Genomic DNA, 13,340 nt, shown 5'->3' with positions numbered 1-13,340 from the left:
GGACAGAGCAAATACCTGTCACACATCACCCAGCTCACAGGGAGCAGGAACAATAAACCTCAACAATGGACAGTTTAAAACTACAGCGATGTGGAGGTGTAGTTTTGGCAGGCTCCTCCGGAGATCTCAGCTACAGTAATGTGAAAAGCGGAGCGGGCCGTTGGGGAGTCACTCGGGAGGAGTTGAAAAGCATAAATGGCTCTTTGGCTCCTGCTCAGCCGCGGCCCGATGGATTCTCCATACTGGAGCAGCTGTAGTACGTTTGGGCTGGGCCGCATCCAGGATGGTGGGTGGGAAAGGGATCTCCAGTTGGACTCAAGTGTGCTGGGGGGCAAGTGGTGGGGGAGGGGGGGTATTAATCGGCTAATGGTCTGTCTGCACCAACTCTCTTGAGCTTCAAGAAAGAGCGTGGGAGAGGTTTGATTCTGGTAATATAAGAAATCATATGCATCTCATCATGTACAACTCAAGCCTTTTTGATCCATTTTAAAAGGGACAGTTGACCTCAGAATCAACAAATACATATTTTCCTCTTACCTGTAGTGTTATTTATCCATCTAGATAGTTTTGGTGAGATTTTGGCATCATAAAAGGTTAGCTGGCTTCTCCCAGACTGAGAGCTCCCAGTGAACACAACCCAACCATGACCAAAATATCCTCCAAGACCAACGGAGGCCTCCTTGGCTGAGCAGTAACCTCTCATGCGTGAGTAGATGCACACTTCCTTCTGCATGGTGATAACGGATGGCAGGTGTAGTTCGGTAGAAAGAAAAAATTCCTATATGAAACTGCTCACCCATTGTGCCATTTAGCTCCATTATATTCAAGAGAAATCTCTATGGCTGACATCTCCCAAACTCAACAACAAAACAATCCAAATGGATAAATAGCACTACAGGTAAGAGAAAAAGTTTTTTTTTAAATTTGGGGTGAACTGTTCCTTTAAGCATAAAACGTAACGCATGTAAATTCCTCCCACTGAGAGGACAACTAACAATAAAGAGACGGAGACATTTAGTCAGGCCATGGATTGATTAGATTTAATGATTAGGACTCAGTTGGACAACCCCCCTCTCCCACCCTCTCAATCTTGCATTCCTGGACCAGAGTGTCTTCAACACAGAGCACACACAGAGACAATGGACTCTACATTCAGACAAATCCCAGAGCCAGGAAAACACATGATCCAGGCGAGTGTCTCAATCAAGATCCCTTCCATTTGGATGCCTATTAGCACTAGTTCAAGTAAAATATTCCCTCTAAGACATGTCTCCACACATGAGTACAAAAACAGGCATTAATGAAAAGAGGAAAAAAAATTATAAACACATACACATTAATGTTCACTTTAATAAAAAAAATAAGAGAAAAGAAACAGTCCAGTAAAGAGTGGAGGTTCAACAGAAGTGAAGGAGGAAGCTCTAATGCCAGGCTCGCTGCTTCTATGTGAGCTGACGATGCTCGACAGGCGGCATCAGGAATCACAGGAGTGGTCGGAAACAAAGGAAACAACGTAGATGTGCCGTGGAGGAGGTGGAGGGATGTGGATCCTGCAGAGGAGGCGGAGATGATAGGAAGGAAGAGATAAAGCAAGAGGAGGGTCCCTTGAGGGTTGCAGCAGGGTGGTGGTCCAGTTTGGCGTGAGCGTTCTGCCTCAGTGGCATCTCTGTGGTGTTTGGCAGTGAGGCTTGGTGCTGCGATGGGACAACAGGAGGTGGGTGGTGCAGTAGCTGGGGTGCAGAGCTCTGGCGGTCCCTGGTCTTAGCTTCCTTCCCTCCGTTTTTAAAGGAATTCACTGGCGCATGTGTGCATGTGTTTATTTTGACGCCCCCTTCCCATCCCGCCTCGGCATGGTGATGACAGATCAGCTAAACCCACCTCACGAGAGGAGATGAGAGGGAACCGTGGAAGCTAACACACGCGGGCCGACACACACATGCACACAAACACAGGAGCGCCAATGCGTGCAGACATACATGCACAGGCAGATACAGACGCACACACACACACTCACACACACACACACATAAACACACAGTGGCATGAAGCAAACCCAGTCTGAGGGGTATACAGATATGAGTAGCAGTCTCTGAGTTTGACTCATCATGTCTGTGCGTGGATATGATTGCTCATGCTTGTGCAGCTCGTGTGAGTTTGAAGAATGTTTAATTCCGTAAAGTCGGCCTGGTCCCCTTCTCTCAAGTCAGTCAGTCCTCCACTGCGCCAGCGACGGCCTCCACGCCTGACCGTGACCCCCACCCCCGGCGAGGGGTCAGGTCATAGTTCCAAGTAAGGCCACAGCAGGGGTCGGTCACCCGGCGTGAGGGTGTCACATGAGTCTGTCTCCGCTGTCGCCTTGACATCCGTTGCTACGGTAGAGCCGAAGCCTTGGTCAGGGGTGGGGCTAGAGGCTGGGGCGTTGGCGGGTGGTGTCGTAGGAGCGCACTACCTGGGATTGGGACACCACGCCGTGCTCCTCCTGAGAGAAGGCATAGCCATCTGTAGTGATAGAAACAAGAGGGATGAGTGGTGAACTTTAACTGAACGTTAAAACATCTCTAACGCCACAAAAAAAGGAAGGAAAATCTATGTTGTCCACATTGGCTTCATTTTGTAGTTGTTTCAAATCAATATACATTTTTTTCCACAAAACACATTTACTTTACGTGCATGCAACTTAAAGTAACATTAACTTCGGGGAAAACTTTTGCATTCTCTTTATATTTAGAATGCAGAAAGTGTGTGGGATCCTTCTGTTCGCTTGTCTGACAATAGTTGTTCCATGAATAGTGTAGGGAGATGATGGTTTTCTTATCCCAGTCACTTTCAGGGCTGTTTGCTGCACTGAGATGTTGTTATCCAGAATGACATGTTAGAATGGTTAATATAATCTCAACACTCACCCTCAACAGCCTGAGTCAGCCTTTCCTCTCAGTGAAAATTTCATTTTTTTAAGTGCAGTACAATAACACTTCAGTGTTTGTTGAGCACTTTGGTTGTTTGTGTTCAGAGACGATACACGTTTGAGGCTGTACTTTTATTTCTGCCACAAACCACTGCCTCAAAAATTACCATAAAGTTCAATGGAGTTTCACAAAGGTGGTATTCATTACAGGACTGTTATATTGGATTGCCCAACTATGTAGATGGGTTTCTATTTTTTTTGTTCACTCTGTGTATGAGCTCCTGGCCAAATATTGTCCAAATACTGGGAATCAGTTTGTCAATTTGTTGTTTCTGGGCTTCATGAAATAGACACATGGAGTAGCACTGCTTGCTCTGTCCTCGCATCGTTTGCCAGATCGTCAAATGACACCCTTTCTAAGCACATAAGCAAACAAACAAATGAAACAAACCAGACTGTGCGAGACAGAAAGAAAACAGCTCAACACACTGTTTTCTTCTCTGTCTGCACCCCGAGTTTATATTGCCAGAATATGCATTGATTGTGATGCTTAATCTGTGTTTTTAAGACTTAATTTCATGTAATGAGAGGGACAGGAGAAAGACTGAAACACAATTCTCTCTCTTTTCCACTCACAGCTGACCGAAGCAACCGATAATGATGACTGACAATGTCTGGATATCATCATGTGGTAGTTGTACAGGGTTTCTGCTGGTTCAACAAGTTAATCTAAGACTTGTTAAGACCTTTTCAAGACCACTATGAATCCAATTTAACACATATTTCATGTATATACTGGCAAAAAAGTACATGCACAGTTACTTTAGTGGTGCTGGTACCATGTTGGCTTTGTTTTGTAGTTGTTACAGCATGGTCAACACATTTAAAGGCAAGACGGAAGTTAAATCCAACTTAAAAGTCAAAAAGTAACGTTAACATAATTCAATCAATTTCTAAGACATGTCGAAATCATATTTAAAGGACCAGTGTGTAGAAATTAGTGGCATCTAGCGGTGGAATAGCAGATTTGAACCAACTCGTCTGCCAAGTATGTAGGAGAAACTTTGATAGTTGCAAAACTTGGTGCAAAATGCTGTTCTGCTGAAGCAAGATTTGCAGAACGTATGTGTGTTTGCAAAGGACACTCACGCGACACAGTCTGCTGCACCGAGTTTGAGCGTCCAACGCTTGAAGGTGTTTTCCTAAAGACTCTTGTCAGCAGATGGGCCCGTTCGTTTAGACTGCAGAGAAAGAAAAGAAAGATCAGTTACTCCACAGTGACGACACACTCGGTTATTGGTAATTAAAGATAGAATCTCCACTACTCACTCTACCACACAACACCATTACTAGCTACTGGGAAATATCTTAATTAGTGGACTTATTTCACAATCCCTTTGTCACTTTCTTGATCTAGTTATGAGCAGTGGGAGGGTTATAATGTTACCCACGGATTAAACGCAGCAGGGCTATTAAAGACAGTCCAAGACTTTCAGCTGCCCTTCATGAAAACACTGATGAATATAAGCCAAAAGTAAATTTCTCCTTCATGCATCAACATAGAACCACACAGATCGATGAGCTTACAGAGCGGATCTAAGAGCAGAAAGCTGGTAGGAGGTGGATTTGATACTGAGTGCTTCTGACATTCAATTTAACCCAACAGTAAGTCATAAACGGGCTGCAGGGTAACAGGACATCCACAGTAAACTATTCCCCTGTGCCCCCACTCCTCTCCTCTCCTCTCCTCTCCTCTCCTCTTCTACCCCCGCTTTCCAAGAAGAAGACTGGATCCTCTGTTCTGAGACCACACGCCGTCACGGCTGCTCTCCTCCTGTGACCAAAAATAACTAAGGCCTTTCCAGATATTGCACACAAATGCATACATGCACACAAACACACACAGAGACACACTTATTAAGACCGATACTTCTTTTCAGCAGTCTTATCAGCATCCTTACAGCCATTAAAGTCATCAGCCAGAAGTGTTGGATAGATATGCAAGGACACTTGAATCACTGATTGAGTCGGAAAGTCCCTTTTTGCCAATTTTTATTTGAAAGACTACATTTAACTTCCAATGGAGCATCAAATTCACTGTGAAGGGCTTTCCCTGGCTCTTATGATGATCAGAGGAGTAGTTATGGACTAACGCCAGCCATCCCAAGGTTAAAATTTGGATCAGGCAGTTGGGAAATTCTTAATACTGTATGCAACGGTTGGGAACCTTCGCTAGAAAAAAACGAGGGCCTCTGAAGTTTGCTCAAGGAGTCTCAGGCCAAAGAAAATGATGTCTGTTAGATAGATGACAGCGCTGAGTGAATGATAAAAGACTGGAATGGTGGCTGGACAAATAAATGAACGGCTCATGCATCAGTATGACTCTCCTTTACATTCAAAAAGGTCCAACGATGTGTCTCGTTTGAACTCCTCCCTTGAGAGACTCTGTACTCTACCTTTCCACCCCTTCTCCATGCCTACCCTGCGAACTACAAACACAGATGTGCTCCTTTCCCTTTTGCTCCACTGCCTCCTTGCCCACAGCTACTTTACTTCTCTTATTCTAAATGGAGAGGGCCCCAGGGTCCCGGGTTTAAAGAGGGGTCAGTCCAGGACGGGGCCCTGTGTAAGGGTCAGGAGCAGCAGTGTGGTTACCCACCCTTCCCTCCCCAACCTGAAAACATACTTCAAGACTTCTCCAGCTCAGTACAAGGACCAAACGTCTGTGAGAAAGCAGCTTGTGTCGGTGACTCACTCACATCTGACTCTTTATTGCACTGAGTCATTAGAACTGAATATTTTACTCTTTCTAATCCGTAAAGGCAAAATCTGCAACATTTTCCTAAAAAAACGATGTATATACTCATAAACATAATCCCTCTTAATAATCATTTATAACGGACTAGAGGTGGGTGGTGATGGATGTATCTGCAGAGATCCTGCAGCGCTCAGTCTGTGTTTGCTTATTTTGTCATGTTTTGCTGTAACTGGGACATTTCTGGGCTTCAGCCTGTTAGCAGTGGTGTGCAGCACCCAGCCAATAACAGCGCACAGGTTTTGAGGTTGGAACTCCATAAAAACATTGCAACCAATGGTTACATCGCATTCTCCATCTCTTACAACTGCTGAGAGCTGCGGAACGAGTTTTACACACATAGACATACACACACAGGTGGACCAGACTGAGGATCGTTTCAGCTTTATTCATACAAAGTCCGCCGCTGCGCAGAGGTGTAGGCGTGTTCATTTATGCACTAGAACATAACTGTGGTGAAACAACCAAAGAATAATGTTTTATTTCTATGATTCACCGCTTCGTTTAAGCAACCGGTGCTCGTTCTCCTAATTCACAGTCTGAGGGGAGGAGGGGTCAACTCTGAATGGTGGCAGATTCTACCTGATGTGAAACAATGATTGGACGGGCACTCTGATCATTTATTTAAAATAGCTATTAATGCAACCATGCAAAAATACTCTGTACCAAGTAAGTCCTGCATTCATAAATTTATTCAACTAAAAGTAAGAAGTGTAATCGTCAAAATATGCTTCAAGTATCAAAAGTGAAAACATTCCTCAGAATTCATCTCAGAATATTAAATTCTTGTATTGTATTATTGGACTCTTATTACTGATGCATTAACAAATACGCCACATTTTAATGTTGTAGCTGGTTGACGTGGGTCTAATTTTAGCTACTTTATATGCTGTTTTTTTTACCTGTAAAAACAACATATTTAAGTTGTGGATCATGTTTTGTTTCTAAAATAAATGCCAAATAAACATATATGCGAAGCATAAAGCAGCAAAAAATTGGAAAGTAATAGATAGTAATGTACTAGTACCTCAAAATTTCACCTGAATACAGTTTTTCACTAAATGTATGTTGTTGCGTTTCACCACTAGTAGCAAATAATCAGACCTCTATCGTAAGTACAAACTGTATTTATGACTTCGACAAATATCCCCACAAATTAAGCAATATAGTCATTTCTAACACAGGTCTAGTGACACCAAACACACGACTAAATCACAGTGAGAGAACTAAGGACAAATCCAGAGACACACCAGGTCAGTACAGCAGTTCAAATTGATCCACCTATGAAGCAATCCAGAGATGGAGGAATGGAAAAACAAAATTTTCAAATGATACTGATGAGAAAAGGGAACAAGTGAACAGTTGAAAGATAAACAGAGAGAGAGGAGTGAACTGAGTTAATGGAAAACAAGCGAGGGTCACTCCACAGCAGCCTGCAGTGGGGCACACAGGTCACTGAGGTCACAGTTCACACAGTAGGACAGTATAAACCCAGAGGCTACCTCTGTGAGCATGTGACAGCTCTGGAGCTACGGCGGGACCTCAGCCTTGGCTTCGGCCCTGTGGACGGTGCCACCAGGGGGTTAGAAATACCGTCACACATAGAGAGACATACACTCTGTGGTACACCTATAAAAGCTAATGCAGCCCAATACAACAGCTAAGCCACATTTTCTTTCTTTATGAAGCTTAAAGGGATTGCTCAGATTATTTGAAGTGGGAATGTATGAGGAACTTGTCCATCGTAAATGTATCACCTACAGTAGATGGGAAGCAGAGCAGGGAAGCTAAGCTATGCGCCGCTGTAGATGAAGTCAGCAGCAGGCGTGGATATTGACCATTTTTTAGGGGCCACTTGGCCTTTCGTTCTGTCAGTTTTTTGAGGGCACAGAGGCCAAATGTCAGGTCAGCAAGGCCATCAAAAAAAAACAATGATTTTAAGTCTGTGGAAATATTTTCACCACTTTGGCTTTGGAGAGAGTGTTGTTTGGCTTATATAAGTTTTACCATCAGAAAATGCTTAAATGCACTTAAACCAGTGCTTCTTTTAGGTGACTAAAATACTTTTTACACTGACTATGGATAAGTACCTCATACAACCCAACTTAAAATAATCCAAAGAAATTGAAATGAACAGATTTTGAAAAATCATCATTAAGTCTGTTATTTAACAACATCTTTGCCAAGGTAGAATTTTTGGCTGAGCTGTTATATTGGAACACATTCAATTTTAGAGGTGGACCTAATAAAGTGGCCACTGAGTATATTACCTACAGTTTTATACTGAATCTGCACGTTTACATAAAGTGACAATAAACATAACAATTGATTTTCCTTGCAGACGATGCAGTCATACTATTTTAATAACCCTGTATAAATCATACAATAAATTCAACAAAAATCAGAGAAATAAACTTAGTAATGATACAAATAAAACTGGATGAATGAATGCAGGTGAGTTCCCATGATGCTTTGTAGCAGACTGTATATACCTGCGGCCACTGGCGTCCCTTAGTACAGCTGCCCCTGGGTCGACGGCCCGAGCCTCGAGCTCCTGCACCTCCTCCAGCAGAGACTTCCTCACAGTGCGACGTGTGCTGCAGAGCAGAAATAAGCTCATCAGAGCGGTGCAGGAACATTTGAGTGTTTTACTTTGCAGACACATGTGATTCATAATATGAAGTGTGCGTAAGTGTTGACACAGACTCAATATGGGTTATGTAAACGCTTCGGTTAACTTAAATAGTCTCTGTATGGATTTCCCATGTATTTATATTAAATGTGTTCTACTTACGCGGTCCAGGCGAAGTCTTTGAGTAAACACGCAGTAGGCACCAGGACCAGGCCCAGCCAGAAGTGCCAGCACTGCATCACCTTGCCAGCCTGCAGTGACAACACACAGGCTCCATTTATTTCGCTCGTATATTAACTCAAATTGAGTATTAAGTCATTTTTCTCTGCAGCAGCGGGCACAAAGGAACACATGTGGATGAGGCAGAGAGAAATGTGAGACACAGCACATTCACAGCAGAGTTAGCCAGAGTTGTTAGCCAAACATATTTAACAGCTCTCTCACACCCCGTATCTACACCACAAACTGGATTTAACACAGTATTCCCACAGCTGAAATACAATTCTTCTATGATGCTAAAAGATAAAAATGTCAGTAAGTAACCACAGATCCCCCCCTACCTGACTGTGCAGTCCAGCTGCAGCCGGCCTCATTGACCTTTGACCCTTGCCTTCAGTCTGTCTCCAAGGATTAATCTTACATCTAACCACTGTCTGTCTCCTTGCCCCTTACTCCTACACGTCTTTCTCTTTTGGCTCCCTCCAATCTCATTCTTTCACAACCGCCTTGTGACTCCTGTGTTCTGTTGCTTGTCCTCGCCTGTTACTGTAAATCCCTCCATTTTCCCTTTATTACCCAACATCTCTTCTGCTCTGTGGAGTTTCAAGCCAGGGTCTTTGCCTCTAGGTGTGAACCGTCAAGTCAACAATCACAAACACTTTATGCGCCATAACGTCCTTAACTTCCACCACTTTATTGCTCATATCATGCGTTTCCTGTGTCCTGTGTTTGGATCCAGAGATATAGAGACAATTTGGTTCCCAGAAGAGAAGGCAACAGGGAAAGTGCATCGGAAAACCATTAGGATATATCCTCCACAGCAGCTGGAATCACAACCAAGTCACAGATGATCCAACTGAACTCACACACTCTATGTCTCTCTGTATGTGACAAACACCCACACACAGAGGAACACAGTTTGTTTTTACAGCTCTAGTCCAGACAAGAATGAAAAGTAACTAAGTACAAATACTAGTACTTAAGCTGACTTTCAGGTATCTGTACTTGAGTATTTTTCTGACAACTTTTTATTTTTAAGAGAGAGACTCGACCACAGAGAAAAGGTGAGGCTCAGTTAACTTTGCACAGAGACAGCAAGAAGAAATGTCCCTCAGAGCAGACCTGTAGCTGCCACTGAGGACACTGTGTCATAGTGTCATAGTATTTTTTCTCAGACTTTTTACATTTTTTAATACATACATTTCATAAAGGTTAAATTAAAACAATGAATTGCTAAATTGCTTTGTTTATGTCCAAAATAAATGGTTTAGATGTATGAAAATATATTATGTATAATGTAATTCAAAGACATATCAGACCTATGTGTCTTTTCAACTATTTTATACAACTTCTTTGAATCTGTGGTACAAGTTAGGTGTTTCTTTTTTTTCTTTTTTGTTTTTTGTTTTTTGCAAAGTAAGTTTGAATCAAATTGCACTTTTTCGAGTCAAAACTTTTCCAGCACCTCTTTCTTCCTTGAACATGCCATTTTTGTGAGTGTATAAACCACCAAAGTCTATGTCTGGCTACTCCATACCCAAGAGTTTAAAAAAACAAACTGGGTAGCACAGCTCATCTATGTGCTGGCACTAACATAATTTCCTAAATGATTCCCGTTACTCTCAAAATGCATAAAAATGCAGAGATTTAAACTATAGTCTACAAAACCTTATCAGGGGCTAAGATTCATCACCTCAGTATTTTGAAAATCCTGGCTACATCTCTGTTTCAGAGGGCTACTTTTTACTTTTGTATTTCAGAGCCTGTACTCTTTTACATGAGTGAAGATGTTGAATTAGTGCTTCTTCTTTTATCATAGTATTTATTTTTTTACACGTGTCTGTACTTCTACTTGAGTAAATAACGTGTATACTTTTGCCACCTCTGGTCTGGGAAGACATCACATCACGCTGTCTTTACACACTCTGAGGATGGAAACATGCTAAATGATTTTCTGTGATTTGTTATATATCCATAGAAACAGACTGTTGGTCTCCACCACTTTATAATCACCACAAATCACACATAGCTGGACACACATGGTGCATTAATTCTCAAACCTCTACATACTGTGTGTATTCTGAGCAGGAATACACAGCTCTTTTCCATCCCGTCCCCCCATGGACAGATGGAAATATAGATAGCCGGAGCAGGGGAAATAAGAGAGGTAATGGGGTAGTTAGGGGGGGACGAGTGGATGGAGGATTTAGGGGGGTGGGTGGTTGAGTGTCTCCAACCATTCCCCAGTTAGACTGAGCAGCTGCAGAGATATTTGACCGCATTCCTGATTTCTGACACAAATTGAATTAATGGGTTGAGGGGAGTTTAGACGGCCCTATTCCCTTCCCTTCCCCAGACTCCCTGCCCGCTCAGTGGGGCACCTCGCTTCACCCCCGCCTGATCCCCAAACCCTAAAATGAGTCTCTCAATCAAGGGGTCCCCATGTAGACCCTCATCACCAGCAGCAGCAGCAGCAGCCCACCCTCTTGAGTCAACACCTCCACAGAGGGCAGTAAAAGACCGGGGCTCGGGTGACACGCAGCAGGTGCAGGAAGCCTGGTGAGAGGGGCTGGCGGGGCGTAAATCTCCCCCGGGGCTCCAGCAGTGCCGACGTGGAACACCCAAGAGGTGAGTCTCATAGGCGCCATGTATCGGCAACTCAGAACAAGGGAGGGGCAAGTGATGGAGGCAGCAGAAAAGAGATGTAGAGGGAAGGGGGCTATTTTAACCCCCTTCACCCCCTGTTACTGAAATGACTGACACATGTTTATGGAGAGGGACTTGCCTGGCCCAGCATGTCAGGGGCGATGGGGATGGTGGGCCAGATGGCGGAGTAGACAGCGAAGAAGACCATCCAGAGCACCATGCTTCCCCATACGGCTAGGTGGGAAAACTACAACAGAGAGAAAAAGAGAAGAAGAAGGAGGAGGAGGAGGGCAACGAAAAGGGGAGGGAGAGCAGGAGAGGATGGAGATTAAGAGGCAGCATGAGGTCGAATAGTTTACATACAGCTCATCCGAATATACACAACCTTTCCCTCCCTCCTTCCCCCTGTCTTCATCCCACTCTCTGTGATCTGCTGTAAGGGGACACTGTGTGAATTCCAGTGGGACCCTGCTTCATTACTGCCAGGCTGTTGTGTGGACAGCTGAACGGACAAAAGTGTCAGCGCCCTTCTTTCCATCCTGCCAATCTCTTTCTCTTGCTCTCTCTCTCTCTCTCTCTCTCGCTCTCTCTCCAACAGCAGGAAGGAGCCAAATCATGTCGCCGTCACGGCCTACATCGATTTTTGCTGACTTTGTTCCAGTATAAAGAGTGTGAACCAAACCTTGATCTGATTCTTAGTTTTGTTTAATGTTTCTTTGTACATTTCCTTGTTTAAAACATTATTTTGATAAATGTTTCACTGGATCTCACCGAGTCAAAGATCTTGTGAAGCTGTTCAACTTTTGCCTGCATACACTGCAGGCAAACTTTCAAGCCTTCTATTTTTCCCTTGACTCAAGACAACACAATAGAGACCACAAAACACTCTTTCTTAAAATATTTTGGCTATAACAATGAGGATGAGTGCCATATACAAATGAACCTTTAAAAAACATTGTTTTTTGTTTTACAGCAAGTGTTTTTTTAATAATATTATATAACCATGGCACTGTGTTGTCTGCATCCTCGATGTTTGTAAATGAGGACTCTGTCCATAGAAAGTAGGGCTAGCAGTCTGCCATGAAATCTACATCAGTGGCCTACATACTATAATTTCAACCGTTGACAGAAACCATATAGAGGAGTGTGAAAATATATTTCTCATGACTCGAATAGAACATTCTTTGAAAGGAATGAGGGCATCTGTGCTTTAAGTTAACTATGTTAAATTAAATCTGTTTCGCTCTTATGTTTCTGTATGGACTATTCATCCAACAGATGGTAATCTCACTGTTTTCTGATCTGTTTTTCTCCTCTGCTGTGATTTGTCTGAGCAGTGATGACGTTCATTCATCCTTTGCAACTTTCACCTCTTCAAATTCAACACTTAAAAGGTTCCCTGTGGAGTGTCAGGAGCCATGGAGCTATTTTTCTTTGAGTAAATCTCCCTTGTGTTGATCTGAATGCCGCGAGTGACAAGATACGCTGCAATGCACCAGCAAAAGCAGGGCAGAAGATGTCAGCAAGCTGGTGCACATGGATGCAAATGTTTACAAATGTTTTATGAGGAAGAGGATGCACTCATTGCATTTGTCATGATTAGACGTTTTTGGAGAGTAACACAGAATAAAAACACAACTTTTGTTCTTTATATTGTCGATACCAGCACTGATGCTGATACCTTTGACTTTGATACTGATTCCTAAACTATAATTTTTTTGGACGATATCGTGACTGACTGACAACCTAACAGGTTGGCTGTGCTGGCTAGCTAACAAGCAGCAGAAAGGTCACTTATCTGTGCAGATAAATAACTGTCAGTTAAAAAAAAAGCCACAAGAAACCCCCCAACAACAATGATCTCCATCTCTGGGTGTAACGTCAACATAGTGTTATTGCTGCATGCCTCTACGACATGTAACATTAAACAGCCAATTACCAGAATTATTAGATCTTGGTATGAACATGCTTAATTGCTAACTAATGCTGAGACTTATTCCTTAGGTATTGAAATTTGGTGCAGAATGAAAAGGCATTTTTTGATACTTGATAGGATCAAAGCAATTTGGTTGGTGTCATAAAAGTATTGAAGAGCGGTACGTAGCCCTGAACTCCACCGTCCA

The 13,340-nt window shown here is 43.1% G+C and overlaps 1 protein-coding gene across 10 annotated transcripts in view; it reads right to left on the bottom strand.

Annotated features, from left to right (window-relative positions):
• Positions 1-1,013: 1,013 nt before the first annotated feature.
• Positions 1,014-13,340, bottom strand: part of atp8a2 (ATPase phospholipid transporting 8A2) — a 70,676-nt gene continuing 58,349 nt past the window's right edge. For all 10 annotated transcript variants that reach the window (XM_084747413.1, XM_084747416.1, XM_084747418.1 and 7 more), the window contains 5 exons: positions 11,357-11,464; positions 8,515-8,603; positions 8,213-8,317; positions 4,055-4,146; positions 1,014-2,499 (listed from right to left, as the gene is read on the bottom strand). In XM_084747413.1, the coding sequence (XP_084603539.1) occupies positions 2,405-2,499; positions 4,055-4,146; positions 8,213-8,317; positions 8,515-8,603; positions 11,357-11,464 (489 nt within the window). In that variant the 3' untranslated portion in view covers positions 1,014-2,404. The remainder of the gene's footprint in view (positions 2,500-4,054; positions 4,147-8,212; positions 8,318-8,514; positions 8,604-11,356; positions 11,465-13,340) is intronic.

Source organism: Lutjanus erythropterus, chromosome 21 (assembly GCF_056507025.1).
Source record: "Lutjanus erythropterus isolate fLutEry1 chromosome 21, fLutEry1.hap2, whole genome shotgun sequence".
In the NCBI taxonomy this organism is placed as follows: Eukaryota; Metazoa; Chordata; class Actinopteri; order Lutjaniformes; family Lutjanidae; genus Lutjanus; species Lutjanus erythropterus.
Note: the sequence above shows the minus strand (reverse complement) of the source record. Positions and strands in the feature narration are given on the sequence as shown.